This window comes from Ambystoma mexicanum, chromosome 2q (genome assembly GCF_040938575.1).
Source record: "Ambystoma mexicanum isolate Mex_15411 chromosome 2q, UKY_AmexF1_1, whole genome shotgun sequence".
Classification (NCBI taxonomy): domain Eukaryota; kingdom Metazoa; phylum Chordata; class Amphibia; order Caudata; family Ambystomatidae; genus Ambystoma; species Ambystoma mexicanum.
This window is the reverse complement of record NC_090924.1, coordinates 1170077648-1170095784: the sequence shown is the minus strand read 5'-3', so window position 1 is coordinate 1170095784 and position 18137 is coordinate 1170077648. Positions and strand designations below refer to the sequence as shown.

The following is an 18137-nucleotide window of genomic DNA, read 5'->3' as shown; positions in this document are numbered from 1 at the left end:
GAGACGGATTTGAGGAAGATTTTGTCTTTCGTTGATAGCCAATTGACAGATCTTCTGGTCTCCGAGATATGGGCTTTCTTCGGGATGCTTAGGGCAGCTCTTAAGGCATTGTTTTGTAGAATTTGAATTTTATTCGTGATATATTTGTTGCAACCTACATATAGAGCATTGCAATAGTCCAGCTTGGACAGGATCAGAGCTCTGGCTAAGGTAATACAGTTGGAGGGTGAGATGAATGGTTTAGCTGCTCTAATAAGTTTACATGTGTAAGATGTGGCGGATGCCATAGCGGTAACTTGTTGTGAGAAGGTGAGTTTGGAGTCTAGGTAGAAGCCGAGGGTTTTGACCTCCTTGGCTAAGCTAATCTTGTTATTGTCAATTACAAAGGAGGAGTAGTTTTGGCCTAGTTTGTTAAGGTTGGGTGAGGTGCCTAGAATATGGAGTTCTGTTTTGTCATAATTCAGGCATAGACCGTGTGAAGCCATCCATGCCTGGATGATGAGGTACACTTTATTTACCGTCTCATAATCCCCCGTCAGCGGGATGAGGATCTGGGTATCATCAGCATAATTAGTGTAGGTGATATCCAGACCATCTAGATCATCGAAAAGGGGCTTTGTGAAAATGTTTTACAGGGTGGGAGGGACGCAAGAGCCCTGAGGCATGCCACAGGTAATGGGCGTTGGGTCAGCAGCTGCTAATGGGGAGAAGACTCTCATAGTACGGTTGTTGAGAAAGGATTGGATCCAATCGGTTACCTCTTGAGAAAAGTGGGCTGCCGATTGTAAGTGGTTGCAGAGGATCTCATGGTCAACCAAGTCGAAAGCTGCTGAGAGATCAAGAAGTAGCAATAATGCAGTCTTGCCCTCGTCTCTCAGCTCATCTATCTGTGCCTTGTGATCTATGAGTGCAGTCTCAGTTCCGTGCTGAGGCCTGAAGCCAGACTGTTGGACTCCTAGGAGGTGGAAGTGTTCAAGGTAATGTTGAATTTGTTGGTACACTGTTTTATCAAGGATTTTAAGTAGGAACGGTACTGTGGTGATGGGTCAGTAATTAGTGGGAGTAGAGGGATCAAGATTAGGTTTTTTAAGGAGGGGGAGGACCCAAGATTGTTTCAAGTTATTAGGTATGGTGCCTGATGTGAAGGATGCATTTATTAGTTTGGTGATAAATGGTGCAAGTTCGCGAGCCGCATCCTTTATCAATTGTGCAGGACATAAGTCTCCATGGCAATTTGAGGGTTTGAGAGTGAGAATGACATTTTTAACCTCTTTGGTGGAAACTTTATGGAAATTGAAATGGGGAATGGACGCAGCGTGGGGTGTCCGAGTGGATTGTGCCGTTGTAGAACTAGTGATTCTAGATTTAGTAGTAGAGAGAAGGGAATCTTTGTTTTGCTTACCTTCGTCTGCAGAGAAGTAATTTTATCAGCTAGGGCATTTTGTATGCCTTTGCACCAGTTTTTATCCTTGAGGCAGGAATTAGGCGTCTGTACAGGGGATTCTACCTCTGTCAGAATTGCAAAGAGCTCTTTGGTGTTAGATTTAGCTTGCGAGATTCGGGTGTTATAGGAGATTTGTTAGGCTAGGATAATTTCTTTTTTATACTGGGAGGCTATTATGCTCAAGTTTTTCTTATTGTTTTCTGTGGGATGTGATCTCCACATTTTTTCACAGCGTCGTTTCTCCTGTCTGAGGGCCTTAAGATGGGGGAGAACCAGGTGTTGACATGTTTGCAAGGTTTACTCTTTCTCAACTTCAAGGGTGCTATGTCATCAAGAGATGAAAGCATATCTTTGTTATACAGGTCTACCATAGTGAAGGGATCTGTGTGGTCCAGAATGGCTTTCAGGGTTGGTAAGATCAATGGGATAAGGTTTTCAGGAGTAATGTTTTTTTTTGTTTCTGGTCTGGATAGCTGGAGCTATACTATCGGCTTGTGCTAGTATCGCCTCTAGGGAGAACGTGATCAAGTAGTGGTCTGTCCACGGCTGTGGCAATATGAATGAGACCAGGATTGGGCAATTATGTGCAGCTAGCCAGTCAAGAGTTCTGCCTTTAATGTGGGTGGGATCTGTGATCTTCTGGGTCAAACCTAATTCCTCTAAGGTGTTGTTAATTATTGTGGCATTGGTATCTGAAGGGTCACTAAGACCAAGGTTAAAGTCTCCTAAAATGATACCTTGGGAAGAGTTCTTGAGGTTATTTGATAGGATGTTTGTAAGGTCTTCTTCAAAGGATCCTAGAGGGCCGGTAGATTGGTAAATAAGGTCAATAGATATAGACTGTCTATTAGATAAGGTTAACTTCGCAGTTAGAGATTCACAAGATCCTAAATTGAGGGGTGGAGAGATTTTCAATGTGAGTTTAGTTTTAGCTATTATAGCAAGACCTCCGCCTCGAGAGGTGGCACAATCAAGTCTTAGTAGGGTATAGTCGTCTGGTAAGGCTAACATAATTGTGGGACTAGCTGCTGGGTGGAGCCAGGATTCAGTGACAGCTAAGAAGTCTAGATCTTCATTGTGCAGTATGTCAGCTAAGTCTGTTGCGTGGGCTACCATAGAGCAGGCATTTATAAGTGCGCCCTTAGTCCCAGGTTGTACTAGTTTCAAGGGTGATAGCTGAATTTTATGAGCGCCTTTCTGGGTGAGGATAGGTTCTTGGAAGAGTCTGCTGTTAAGTTGTAGAGGATGCTGGGAGTGGCTGGTGTTGCAGGGGCTAGTACTGACATTACTATGCAATGATTTGGCTAAAGGGTCATAGAGCCTTGGGAGTCTGGCACGTAATTTGAGGTTCCTCTGTAGAACAGTGCAAGGTGTGTTGATCATGTCAGTTAGTGTGTGGAAATTGTGCGTTGGCGCGAGTGGAAGTGAGTTTAGTAACATAGTAGGAAGTTGTAAGCTCATAATATATAATAGTGATCTAAGTAGAGCAGTGTAAAGCAGTGGGAGATGCATTGTATGCATGAACAGGATAGGAATTATGCAATGTGGCTGCTGGCAGTTATCATACAAACCGTAGAGCACACGAGTTCAATTTTTGCAATGGGGCCCGAGAGGCAGCAATTCAAAATACACAAAGAGTAACATATCTAAGTTGAATTTTACAGTGGGGCTAAAGAGGCAGCGGGGCGAAATGCGCAAACAGTATCACGCCTAGATTTGGTTATTTGATGTATTGAGTAAGGTGTCACAGATGGAATGGGGTTCATCTGTATCAGTAGAGGCTGTGTATTTATACTTTTGAGTCATGCTTGCGAAATGGAGGTTGATGGAATCCCTCAGCATAATGAATAACGGGACCACTATGGGCAGAGTTGGCCATGGCATGGTGTTATGCTTGAGCTAAAACATGGCACTGGTGCGCAGTGTATTCTGGGGGCACTCAGAGCCATAATGGATATTTAGTCCATGCCTCAGTGAAAATCTGTACCTACTTTGCTGAGAGCTGAATTTACTTTGCTGAAGAAAACATGCTTTCCAAACCTGGTATGCAGTCAAGGACATTCTGCTGGGAAAGCTAGTTTTGTTATGTCTTGTTATGAGTTATGGGACTGTTTTCCGTGGCGTTTTTTCTTAGGAGAGGAGGGAAGCGCTTTGCTCTTTGAGGTTACTGTCGGTTGACCCAGCTGGCAACCAACGGTTACCCATCAATGCGCAAGTGCATTGCCAGAAGGTTCGAGAAATTACCACCCCTTTTTGAGGGGTGCATATATGCGGAACCCCTAAACGGTCAGACGGGACAAGTACAAAGACCTCAGTCGGGAGGGGGACACTTTAGTCCGGCATACCTGTGGGCTGTTGTGCTCTCGGCCTGGCTGTTATCGGGGTCTTCCAGCCGCTTCTGGCTTGATGAGGGATTCAGTTATGCCCACTGTGATGTATTTTCTTTTGAATTCTCTGTCTTTTCTGTGATTTATTTCTGTGTTATCACTTGTTGCTAAATAGCCCTATAAGTGCTCATTATTTTCTAAGCGTGCGTGTGGTTGTAAGTCATTGCGTCGTCTACCTGCGTTTAAAGTATTGGCTCTGCAATTGCGCTGGTGATTAATGACTGTCCGTGCACTCTGGGTGAGCAATACCCATGGGGAGGAAAATTCTACAGCCTTGGTAGATGTTTTAGACTGAGCCAGAGCCGGGGGGGGCTCCTCTTCAATGTTGTCACTATATTTGTGGTAGTAGTTGGTGATGTAGATGCCAGGGCCTGCAGCTGCCATTTTTCTGACTTTTTCTCAGAAGCCTTGACTGGCTTGTCACCGATCGTGGTTGAAGGGCCTCAGGGCTACTCTTGAGGCACTAAAAACCTCCTCTGACTAATGCCTTTCAACCATGGTGGGCAGTTGGCTCACCCCCACCTTCAAATGAAAGGGGGTACTTAAGATTATCTCTGCCACAATCCCATTTCAAAAGGAAGATCTGTGGGAGAGGACCATAGAAGAGATTAACAAGGCATACCTGGGATACACCCAACCCCAGCCCCAGAAACCCATCTCGTCGAGAATTCGGACAAGCCCAAACGGGGAGTCGACAGACCAGAGAACCTCACATGTCCTATGTATGGGTCCATTTATGCTTAGGTATGGGGTATGTGGGAGAGGATAGGGATTGAAGTACCCCTTCCCATTTGGCAAGTACAAATGGAATCAAATCAAGGGGGTGTCCCCTGACCAGCCAAAGTGGAATCTCACTTTCTTGTTCACAATGAAGATGTTGAGTTCCCTTAACAGGTATTGATGAAAGATGTTTTCTCATTTCTGATTTCTTTATCGGTGGTCCTTGAGCAAAAGTGTGTTGCAAAAAGAGGGCCGAAAACGGTTGACCTCTTGCCACAGTAGGCAACGGTGGTGGGAGTCTGAGCCAGGGAAAGATTCCAGACAGCATACACACCTTTTTAAACCTCTCCCCACTGATATACAATGGAGAAAATGGCCTGATACAGAAAACATCCATAAGGACGATGGCAGACTCCAGTCCCTCTAACACATAGGAAAGGACTGACAGTTAGGTGATGAACACATGCGCAACGAGATTCACATGTAGAAATTGTGCATGTGCAATGGCGCCTTACCTTTTCTTTTGTTAATGTGCTACTCTGCATCACACTCCAATCCTGTCCCTGTGGAATAAATTAACCAAAAGTATGGAGGAAAATCTACCAGGGGAGGAACAAGGGGAGGAACCATATCACACACTCTCAGGTATGGTGGTATGAGGAGGGTGTGTGGATCTAGGTGTTCGGGAGGAGCCATTCCTTGACGAGGCCGCTCTTGACTTCTTTCCTGAACAGTAGAAGCAACAGGCCGAGTCTGATGTTAACAGGGAATGGGTTCCAGAGTCTTGGGCTGTAGACAGACTTTTTTTCTGGTTCTTTCCTACCTGCGCCAGTGGAGTTCCACATGCTCTTACTTCAAGTGGATCGCAGGCCTCTGGAGATGCTGGGTTTCTCAGGGAGGTTGCTTGGGGACTTCAGGGTGACAGTCCTATAGATGATGCAAAATTATTTGAAGATGATACAGGCTTACAGCATGAGCCAGTGCAGTTCGATGAGTGTTGGGGTGATGTGGTTGATTTTTTGAAGTCCTTTGATGAGTTGTGCTGCAGCATTCAGGACACATCTTGGGGTGCCAGGTTAGATGCCAGAAGGCCTTCGAACAGGGTATTGCCATCATCCAGGAGGGAGAATTCCAAGGCTTGGACAGCAGATCTGAAGTTGTTTTCTGGGATGAAGACATTGATTTTTAGCAGAAGAGAAGGTTGGTACCAAGCTGTTTTTGTCTTCCTTGCAAAATGTTGTTTGAAGGTGAGCTGTTTATTGATGTCGAACCCAAGAGACTTGTCGCAGGTGGCCAGCTGGGGTGTGAAGCCCTTGAGGTTCATAACAGAGAGCCAGGTCTCAATGTCAGGGTGTTCATCATTGTTGGTCAGCAGTAGGCATTCAGTCTTTGAGGTGTTGAGCTTCAGGTACGCACTGGACATCCAGAACTGGAGCAATGTGCAGCAGGCATTGAGCCTGTGGATGTTTACGATGGCAGATATCTTGAGGTAGATCAGCACGTCATCTGTGTATTGTTGGATGTGAATGTTGTGTAGAGCCAGGAGAGTTCTGAGTGGTACCATGTAAACATTGCAGATCACGGGAGATTTGACGGATCCTTGTGGGACTCCACAGAGGATTAGTAGAGTTAGTGATCTGGAGGAATCCATTTGTACAAACTGTTGGCAATTAGCAAGGTCAGATTTGAACCAGCTGAGTATGATCTTGCTGATCCCCATGTGACAATGTAGATTGTCATGAGTGTCTGGTGGTTTAATGTGTCAAATGCTGCTAAGAGATCAAGGAGAACGAGGAGGGCCATCATCAAAGATTTTAAGGGCATATTCAATCACCTTGATGGTAGCGTAGCTGTTTCTGTGCTGCATCTGAGTCTGAAGCAAGAGTGAAGAAGGTTATTAGCTTTTATGTGTTGGAGGAGTTACATGGCTATGCATTCTCAAGGATATTACCAAGGAATGGGAGATTGAGAGGTAGTTGCTTAGGCTGTCATGGTCCAGTGTTGGTTTCATGAAAAGTGGGAGGATTTGTTTGGTCTTGCGTGTCTAGGATGAGATGCCTTGAGTTAGAGAGCTGTTGAAAATTGTCAGGTAAGGGAGAAGTGCTTCAGACAGAAGGCTTTTAAGTAGAGAGGCAGGGTGGATGTCGGATGTCATCTGCATACGATGCGGCTTTGAAGAATGCTAGGATGGCAATGTGGTCTTAAATAGTTAGTGTCTTGAAAGATGTCCAGGTAGTTGTGGTTGTGCGGGATGGGCTGTGTAGTGTGCTATAAGTTGTGAGGTTGGTGCCTATGTGTTGATCTTGTTGATGAAGAAAGACTTGATGGCTGTGGATTTTGCAATGCAGTGTGGTAGAGTGGGTCAGACAGATGGTTGGTGCAGTGCTTAATGGCTTTTAAGAGGGCTCTGCTTTCATTGTTGGATTTGTCTATGGTATTTTGGTAGTACGTGGCCTTGGCAGTGGTGATCAGTCATCTGCAAGGAGTTCCTTTAGCAGGGTGGAGTCAGATGTGCTGCAGAATTGTCACCGATTTTATTTTTGCTTAATGATGGTTCATTTGTTGAAGTTGAGTTCTTGGGTGTAGCAGGACGGGGAAGGTTTAGGCTGGAGGATGAGTTGCTTCACTGGGGTATTACGGTTGATGATGTTTGTGAGGGTGGTGTTGAGATCTTGGAGAAGTAAGTCGCAGTCCTGGTTCATCAGATGCAGATCAGCCAATGTGAGGTGGAATTTGGAGAGGTCTATTTAAGGCCTTTTAAAATATCCCTGGTGGGATAGTGGTGGCACCCTGTGGGTGCAGACTGCGGCACCACTTATTTTTATTTGTAGACCACTGCCGCATCCTCCGGCCGGTATTGTTGCGTACATGGCATCCCTTGACAGGGATGTCCCCACAGTCTCTGGCGTGTCTCTGGGTGCGTTGGTGCTCTCTGCGGCCTAGCCGCCGGCATCCACTGCTTCCTGGGGTTACTGTCCCAATCAGACTACAGCCTGCTGGCTGCTGTCTCTGCAGGTAAGGAGGGGGCCTGCCTGCATTCAGGCACCTGTATTGGGTTCGGGCTCACCCCTCCTTTACAGGGCCACAATGCTGGCCCTGTCACAGTATGAAAAATGCAAGCTCATTCTGGACATGCATAATATACAGATATATTTAAAACATTAATTGGGAAAAACAAAGCAGCACATTTTAAGATATTTGGGCTGAAAAATATATATTTTTTCTTATTGGAAAACGCCATGTTAAAAGCTGTTCAAAACACGACCAAAGTAAACATTTTTTAAACTATGAAGCCATTAACGTTGGATGCTGAAATTTAGTTAAGGGACAGATACAGTGAGTACGTTCAGTGCAACAAAAGCCATGAAAATTCAGTAAAAAGTCTTTAGTTGAGACAACATTAAGGTGGAACAATCTAATGTAACAAAACCCTTGAAATTCGGTGATCAACTTTTGTTGACGGGAGGTTAAAGTGCCATTTTAATGCAACAAAACATTCAGCATCTGTCGTACGACAGATATCAGTATCTGAAATACGACAGATGATGAAGCTGCGCCACCTTAACTGTTATGCCCCCATTGGACGGCCCCTGAGCACACTAATGACATCACAAATTACAACACTGATGATATAACATATGGCATCAATATGGCATCATGAGTGACATCACTGGTACAGAAGATCATGCGTGTAAGAAAGAATGGAAAGATGCAACATTTAAAAAGCATGTTTCTGCAAATAAGGGTGGATTTAGCTGTGTTGGGGTTTGCACTTAAAAATGCTGTTGCTGTGGTATGGCGAAGTACCCGGGTAAACTTCCCACACATGTACATTTTCCAGTATGTTACACATGTGCATTGGCATTAGCATTGGCTTTGCACTGTGCCAGACATCATGTAATTTCCACTGATAGGCCACATTTTCATGCACACGCACCCTGACATTCACATGTACGTTGACTCCGACCAAACACTGAATATAGGCCAAGGAGTGTCCTCCCTCGACAATACTTGCTACACGTACAGCTCTTCCACTTAACCATACTCCCTAGCCACATAGGACATATCAAAAGCCATAAGTGCTAACATCATATGTGAAATCAGACAGGACATCACATGCAACCTCCTCAGTAACCTCACTGGTAAGTACCAGCCATGGTGAAACATTTTGGAATGTATCTGAACACATAGCTCAAATGCAATATACCCCGTCGTCTTTTATGAATATCTGAAAACATTTATCAAGTATTGTAAATAATGTTTGGGGAACTGCATAAAGTGTTTTTTGCACATAGCACTTCACAATTTAGATGCAATATAGGATAAGGCTGCAAGCTTTTGATCTCCAGAGGTTTAATATTACAACTTCCACTAGCCCTACCCAGCATAGGCACTGGTGGGGATAAATGGGAGTCGTATTCCAAAATGTGTAGTGGAATGCTGACTTCAAACCCTGGCAGTAAAACAATTACAACTTTAGCTACTCTAGTCCTAGTCGCTACATTACTGTGTCCTCAAAACAAGAAAGTGTATTTTTGCATTTTTGCCCCTTGCAGGCTACCTGTCTTAGCCTACCATTTGATTTGTTATAATGACATTACGTTGTCTGTCATATGTTGATACATTGACTTCTATAACTGCCCCTTTTTATGCATGTTGTATTCTTTGGTGGACAGGTCTATTATATCGCTATTAACACCTGTGTAGTTTCCTACGCAGGTGCTAAGGGTCTTTTAATTTTACAAAGAAATGTACTTTGCAGCATACTTCTGCACCACGCCCCAGTTCCTGAAATCCACGTTCTTTGTTCATGACTGTGACATCATCAACAGAGAAACAGACTTCAGATAATACAGCAAGGCGAAGCTCCACACTGCAAGGTCATTTTTAAGTTGGAGTAAAACTATTGTATTGGTGTACAGATAGGGAGGGATGGCCTATGAGGAGGGACACACAGGCTTTAGATATTGTTTAGTTATGTGCCAAACCATTGACTGTCCATGCTAATCCCTATGGCCATTCCCACCCATTCCTGCCCCTCCCCTTCCCAAAGAACCTCCTCATGGCAACTCTTTGAGCTTGCTTTATTCAAGCTTTACCATCAACCTGCACTCAAGTGCCCGCCATGTTTTTTCTCAAGTAGTCTTCTGAGAGTTAATGACTTAATTGAAGTTTTAAACCCGCTACTTGCATGATAAAAATGTCTTACCAGGCCTGCCTTCAGCCAATGATTTATAAGCACTCTGCATGTCCTTCACTGAAGTTCTGTTAAAAACAAGCGTTGGTAAAGCCAACAGTTTTGGCTTGTGCATACGTATTAAGTTTTTGCCAGGCACTTACTTTTTGCCCCTTACTAGATGCTCAGGCGCTCGTACCATTTTGCACCTGCTAAAATCAATGGCCAGTTAATACCACTACGTGTGTGCCTGGCAAGTGCCTTTCCCATGCCTACACAAAAGCCCACACTGTTGGAATTTCCAATGCTTCTTTTTTTTGTTAAAAACCTTGGCAACATGCAAGTGCTGCGGGTGTTTAATTGAAAAAAACACACTTACCTTGCGGCTCACCTCAGCGCCACACCCTAGTTCCTGAAAACCATGTCCTCTGATAATGACTGCGACGTCATCAAGAGAAACAGACTTCTGAAGGTTTGTCACGGCACAGCGCCACAACATAATGTCATATATTTGTTCTATTTTTTTTTATTAAACACTGTTACCACCATACAAGTGCTAAGCATGTTTAACTTTAAAAAACACACTGACCGTGACATCATCAACAGTATAACAAACTTCTAAAGGTCTGGCACGTCACAGTTCCACACCACAAGATCACATATAACACCCTTAGCATCCGCACGCGCAGGGGGAAGGGGAGCTGTCCAGCAGCACTCAGACTGCTCATAATTCAGGCTTAAAGCATCGAATACAGCCCACGTTCCAAGCATCCTGATTGGCTAGGACACCTTCCATGAACATAATAAAAAAAATGAAAAATAAAAATGTACCTTTTACTTTATTAGCCCTACCGCCGAACTCCCCGGCGCTAATAGCGTTGGATCACGAGTTTGGCGGGAATGTTATTCCCCATTCCCCATTGAGCCCATTCGGGAATGCCCATTCCCCATTGGGCTCAATGGGGAAAATTTGCGCTCTTACCGCCGGCGGATTTCCCGCCGGCGGTAATAGCGTGTATTTTCAGCGGATTTCCCCCCAGCCAAGAGCTGGGGTGAAATCTGCCGAAGGCCTGATTTGGTGGACTCTTAAATCTGGCGGTAATAGCGCGACCGCCGGATTTAAGGGTTACCACCAAAGTCGTGATGAGGCCCATAGTATGTTAATTTAGAAAGCATGTTTAATACATAATTTAAACAAAAAAATCCTAAATTAACTTGAAATACTAATCTTCCCCTAATTAACAACAACACTGTTTACTGCATCTCAATGTATCATAGTTTGCAAGTATTTACTCTTTCTTTTTCCTGTTTGCGCCCCTTCTCGATCTCTGCAAAATACCAAAAAAAGAAACACTCCGTTATCTGCAAGCCCCAAACCTTCACCAATCATCCTTCCTTGCATTGTCCACATGCTCCCTACCCGCAAAACTCCCTAATTTATACCCTTAATATCATTTTAGGGCACTTTACAATGTCGATTGACTTGCGTAATAGCCGACTTTCAGAACTGAAAAAGCTTGGGAACAGCAATATATCATGAGAGATATAACTACATTTTTGGGTACAGGGGAACCCCGCTCTGCAACACATTTTTAAAATACCACTGGACAAATTTGTGCCAAATTTCGGTGCTTTGTGCCTGGCTTGTTCCTTTTTTTGCGCAAATCCATCCAGCAGTTTTGGGCTGTGCAGGTGAGAGGTCCAGGAACACTAAGGTGTTTGGGGCAATAATTGCAGAAATCGGTGCAAAATACATATAGATGGCACTCCAGTTTAGTTGGATAATTTTTGGGATGGGAAACCAATGGAATTTAAATATGACGCTATGTAACCAAATTATGACAGACTCGATACAAATGTGATTATATTCTTTTCATAGTAGGATAAAAAAAGGTTTGTTTAAATGGTCACATAATGTTTTATACATGTAAAATATATATCCAAAACTCAATAATGCTGTATTTCCAATTTCTTACAAGGCAAAGGAAGGAACACTTACGGAACTAATGAAAGCCAGTCCACTAGGCAAAATCTCAATATCTTCAGATCCACCCTCTAGAACATAAAAAGAAAATTACGTTAAATTCTTTTAAACAAAATCTTTACATATATTGTAAAGCTTTATAGTCATGTGTATTCTTGAGCTGTCCTACTATGAATAGAATAGCTGAGGTCCGTAGAAAGCCTACATATTTTACACATAACAAGTGGAAATGTGTGTATAGTGCATATAACAAATAGATTGCTGTCACAGAGGTCACCTATTGAGGTATTGAGGTAGTTCAAACTAAAGCAATAGAACCCGAGGGGGGGCATTATCGTCTGGTAATGTCCCGGGGCATGTGTTACAAGCCAGAGCAAAGAGAGGGCTTTAACCTAAGCCCAGGGCGTTACCAGACCCATAATGCTCCCCTCTTCAGGTTCTATTGCGATTAGTACCCCGGCACGCATGTTGTACCAGGGCACTAATCAAATTATTTCTCTAGTTGAGAAACTGCGAGGAAACCGTTATACAAAAAACAATGGCCACCATGGATCAGGGAGAAGGGACAACACGTAGTGCCTTCCCCTTTTGCATGGTGACCATGAAAAAGATGTCTAAACAATTAAAATGGCTGCCATGGAATGGAGCAAAGCGACAGAACATAGTCCCTTCTACCTTCCCATGGTAACCAGTCGGAGAAAGTGATGTAACTTTGAGATGACGCGGCGTGTGGAAAGGATGCAGCTTAATCTTATTCAGGCTGGTATTGACTCGGTGAGGGCCAATCAGATCGATTGTTACAATCTGATTGTCCCGCGCAAGGTACTAATATGGGATAATTGGTGCCATTGCTGGATTGTTATTTTAATGCCTCTCAATTTCCTTGCTCATGAGACTTGTTGCTTTCAGATGAGCCTTCTGTCGAGTAGCAGCACACACAGCAGATGACAGTCAGGTGCTTTGACCTAATGCCCCTCACATAGGAGCCAGCAGAAAAGTGATGGTGAGGAATTCTATGGCACTAAAGGCACACTCAAGGTCCACAAGCCTGAATCATTTCATAAAAAGGACTGGGAAAGAACATACATACCTAAAAATTGCCCTTGGTGTTGTTAACAGCACAGACAAGGGTACAAACTTGTGTCTGGAGGTCAAGTACTCATGTTCACACCTGTCCTCAGGGTTTATAAGGCCCCTCTGTTGCTTGCAGGTGCATTTTCCATTCATATGCTGGGTATTTTGCATACAGAAATCATTCTGGCCCAGCACCTAATGAATGAATCCAGATGCATTGCAGACCCCCCAGCATCATTATCCTGTTCAATGATCAATTGTCACTCGCTAGTTCAGGGTTCTTCAACCTGCAGCTCTCCAGATGTTTTGAACTCCCATGGTCCCACACCATTGCCTATGGTAGGTAGAGCTGTTGCAATCCAAAGCATCTGCAGAGCCAAAGTGTGCATGCCTATGCCCTAGTCAAATATCACCTATTCCTCTTTCGCATTGCTTTTGACAATAATCTTATTTTTTTTCAGAGACATGGTTAACCATAGTTCCAAATCTGTAATAACTCCAAACCATGTAGAGGAAATCCTTATCTCTTTGCTCACTGCAATCTTGTCAGCTGCTATGCAATTCTACTGACATCCATATTTCTTTTGGAGACTTCCTGCAATCTCTTCAAACCACCCCAACTTCTCCTCTGACACTTGTGGGAAACCACCAGGATTGATCTGGAAGAAAGTGGCACCAATACCCAGGGATGCTCTGTTAGGGAGCTAGTACCCAGAAAATGCTTCTACTTCTCACCTCCCTTCAACCTTTTGATTTCATCTGGTATCTTCCTGAGCATATGGCCCTTTGGGTATCATGCATGCAATGGATGGGGATACAGAAAAACTCTCGAACCAACTCAGGAAGATGGCAAAGGTGCTTTTTTATTAACAATCCTCTAAAATAGGGCATTACAACAGACGTCAACGGACGTTCGCTCAAGCTTTTAATGCATTTGTCATAAAAACATCCTTATATGCAAAAAATACATCAGACGTGACGTCATACTACATGGCAAATAATAGACAACCTATGAGGGAACATCTTAGTATACTTTCTATAAGGGCTGGGATTGTGATTGGCTATCTACTGTCAGTTGGACAACTTATGCCTACCTCAAAAACATGTAATCTTCAACACTATTAAGTACACAGTAGATCATTGGTCTTCAAACTATAAGGCCCTTCATTATATGGCCCTCTATTATTGGTTGGCACACTCATGCCATGTCTGGAACATTCGCTCACTTAGCAGCACATAAGCTCAAACCCAGGTGCCAGGAGGTGGTTTTGACTTTACCCCCCCCCCCCAATTTGCACAACATCTCTCATCGACCATGCCTTCTACCATGAAGATTATCTTTGAGCTTGGCCTTGAAAAGTATTCTCGTCTCTGGGAATATATGGGAGTGCGAGCACTCACTATTGTTGTTCTAGGACTCCACGCTCAACTTTATTTCCATCCTTGGCTCACGTGACTGGAGACCACAATTTGGTCCATTTGGCAGCATTTAAATGTCTTACATGAATAAAACTTGCCACGCTTGGTGTTCTTTCTTTGCACCTTAAAAAGGGGTGATTCAGCTTCACACGTTTACTGCCTTCAGGAATAGATAACTGACATTGGCTGCTTCAGCTTTGGTACCAGGCCAGACAGCCTCGCCATTAGTTTCCATGATCTCAGCTTATTATTGCTGCAACACAGTTCTCGCCTTTTCTCTCCATGGGTCCTGGCTTACTAAATTCATGACACTGATGTCCAGTTACTATACAATGGCGGCTTCGCCTGCAGTCTATTCACTACATATAGCCAGCTTCTAAGATTACTTAATCTACTTGAGTTACAGCATCTGTACAGTTATTGAACAGCTTGCATCTTCTGTAGTGCTTCACACACGTACAATCTTATTTTCGTATATGAAAGTTTACTCGATTCTTAACTTCATCTTCAGTTTCTGTAAGATTCATGCATTCTCTTCAGCCAGTATTCTCAGTGCATCACGCTCGTCTTTCGTGACGTTACCAGCTCCTCTTTTTGACCCTTTTCATATTCCTTCAGGGAGTTCCTCCCTCATATTATCGTCTCTTCGGGGATACATTTTATAGCACTTTCTCAGAGGGTACCTTCTTTCGAATACTCGCAGTGGTATGGTCACACCTTCTGGTGTTAGACATGGCACGATCTCAGGCTTCTAACATATAGCTAGGGGGCGGGATTTCCTGCACAGGCATGCAGCTGCTCCTCTACATTCCCATCCCGTTTCACAGTTGAAGAAACAGGCTCTGACCCTAAACAACCCAGCCAATTATCAACCAGCTGCTCGCCTTCCACTCTAGGCCAAAGTTACTGAACATTTCGGTTCAACTACATCACTCACTATATGACAGCAAACCACCTAAGTGACCACCTCCAATTTGGGTTCCGCAGCAGACATTATACATAGACAATACTTATATATGTTTCTAAATCCCTCAATAGGACTCACAACTGCCATTTGTCATATATTCTCATTCTACTGAATATCTTCTTTATTTTACACAGTTCAGCATGTCCCTGTCCTTCGGACTCTCTCGGATCTTGGTTTGATTGGCTGACATCCTACTTGGATGGCCGTTCATCTACACTTTCCTGGAGCTCATAGACCTCCTCTACCACACCAACCCAATATGAGTAATGAAAGGGTCTGTCCTTTCCCGCCCTTTCATACTGTACACTTTGGGCCTCATTACGACCCAGGCGGTAAGGGGTTTACGGCAGCGTTAACAGCGCCGACCCTTACCGCCTGAGTACGAGGTCCCTTAGCGCCATGGCGCTTTTAACACCTGCTTTTAGCAGGTGTTAAAATCCATGGCGCTAAGGGACCATGGAGTTAATTACGCCACCGTAATTTACGGTGGCGTAATTAACGCCTTCCCCACTCCCATTATGCCCTATGGGGCAAAAATGGGAATGGGGAAGGGTAAATGGGGATTGGGGACTTACCGCCCGCCAAGGTCGGAATGGGGCGGTAAGTCCGCCAACCACCATGGCGTAAACATAGTTTACGCCATGGTGGTAAAGTCACGGCCCAGGCGGTAACTTACCGCCTGGGTCGTAATGAGGCCCTTTATCTTTAAGGAAACTCGTCTCATCCTGTGATGCTCATTTTATCTTTTGTGGTACTGACACTCAAATCGTATCCTTCCTCTCCTTGACCCGAGGATGTCCTCTTACATCACTAACTGGCTATCTCCTACGCCTCACTTGATGGTGCTCCAGTGCTTGAGGTTCAATGCTTCTCAAACAGAAGTGACCTAACTGTCCTATGCCATTCCTCTATGCTACGAATCTGAGCATTCATTATGTCAGTGACGTGAAATTTCAGCACTTAATCACCAATATTGCTATGGCTGCCTGGCTTAACCTTCCGAGCATCCTTAAAATGTATCCCCATCTCACCTTTACTCTACTAAAACACGCATTTCCAAAATGACCCTAGCTAATTTGATAGCTGCTAGAACATCCTTGTGGTACACCCCCTCCACTCATTTGCTCCTCTCAACAAGTCATTCAACTTTGCTACCAGTACACACAAAAAATGTTCACAACCCTCATTCACCTTCACATTACACTTTCAAGTGGCGTGGTATCTAAGCATAATTACTCCTCTTTTCAAATTCCTCTTCCTTGTTTTCAAGCCATCCATGGGCTAGCCCCTCCCTACCTGGATTAATCTATCTCCTAGTATCCACCCCCTTACACAATCATCAATGTAACTGTCCCCCACAATATGTGCATTCTCCCCTGTTCTAGCCTTCCCCTTCCAGTCTCCCCATCACTGTAACTTCCCACATAATTAAAGTAATTCCAACAATGAGTGGGTGCATGATCAGTCTTAAGAAACATCATCTATCCCATGATGGAGCCTAAGAGTGCTGTAAGCCTCAACAAAAAAATGAAGTCGGACTTGTTTTGACCACATTTACTGTTTCCATCGCCTTACCACCTTCCCACCACCAGTCAGTTTGACACATTAACTTATATGTACTTGTGTGGCAAGGGTTTGTATAGAACCAATTTTCAATATATAAATACAAATTATAGCTAACATCCAAATTTGTGGTTTCAGCTGTTAAGTCTGTGGTCACAGCCATGACTAATTTTGTAACATTGTCTAGTCTAATGGTTTCTTCATCTTCTATCAAGCGGTTATGGTCCAATCACAGAACAATTTCTTGTACTATTTATCTTCCCACACTCTCCACTTATAATGCATGCAAACTCTTCTTTACACTCACAAAATGCATTAATATGTTAAGGGTAATTTGTCAAACATCTCCAAGGTGCTCCACACTTTTTTCCCTACTTCTAGTATGTGTGTCAATATTGTGTCCCCCTCTCCATTTGAGGACATTTCCTCTTTTCTGGAGGCAAAATCTCTGCAACTCCTTTGCACAATGCATTCTTCCTTAAGGGCCCTCTGGACATTTCTTCTTCTGATCCCTTGATACAAGCTTTGGTTACTTTCTCTTGGACTGGTCAGTTTAAGCCTCTCTTGGCTGTAAAATCAGGACAAGTACTTCCCTGGACAAATATGGGCACCTCTTCAGAATTGTGGGTCTTCAGTTAGTTTAATACAACTAGTATTTCTCCACCCAAGTATATGCTGAGATTCTGCCTTTTTTTTCCTTTATCTTGAGGTGTGTCTTAAAACCATGAAGTAAACTATGCTTGTTCTGCTGGTGAAGCCTAGTTTGGACAAAGCTGTGTTCTCCAACCTTTTACCAATTTCCCGACCACCACTACACAATAAGACCAGGAAGCTCTCCACATCATTCCATTTTAGGGATATGAAGGAATGCATTGGCTTTCTAGACTCCTTTCTGACTGGCTTTCACTTGACAAAGAAAACTGGACCAGTGCTGATTGCTCTCCCCTGGACAGACATGGGAATCCCGAGGCTAAGGATGGTAACCTGTACGCTCACAGTAAGGTGATCCATTCTGTCCTCTCCTCCCTGGCATGCAACAGTATCCTTGATTTATCCTTTTCCTCTCTCATAGGAGGATCATGTACCTCTTCAATACTTCAAACCCCAGAGGATTTTGGTACCAAAGTTATACGTCTTTCCTCACTTCCTTGTTCTACTAGAGGCATGCATGTCAATTGTGATGCATGTGTGTGGCAACCCACTCCCTAAATAGAGGGAGTCAGTATGATTATCAAACACATTCTGGGTCCCAAATATAGCCATGGCTACAGGCATCACTTGCTCTGTACTTGAACCTGCAAAAGTAAAATGTTTTTCATACCTCGGTCTGGTTTTCAACTCTTACTTTGCTCCAACTAGATTCAGTTTGATGCTCTCACCTGGCAGAACAAGTCTCCACTGGT

At 43.9% G+C, this 18137-nt stretch overlaps 1 protein-coding gene across 1 annotated transcript in view; it reads right to left on the bottom strand.

The window, feature by feature from the left end:
• The window catches only part of LOC138570024 (serum paraoxonase/arylesterase 2-like), a 771286-nt gene that overhangs the window by 402763 nt on the left and 350386 nt on the right, over positions 1–18137 (bottom strand). Inside the window, exon 3 of the mRNA XM_069648557.1 lies at positions 11727–11782. Within this exon, the coding sequence (XP_069504658.1) occupies positions 11727–11782 (56 nt within the window). The remainder of the gene's footprint in view (positions 1–11726; positions 11783–18137) is intronic.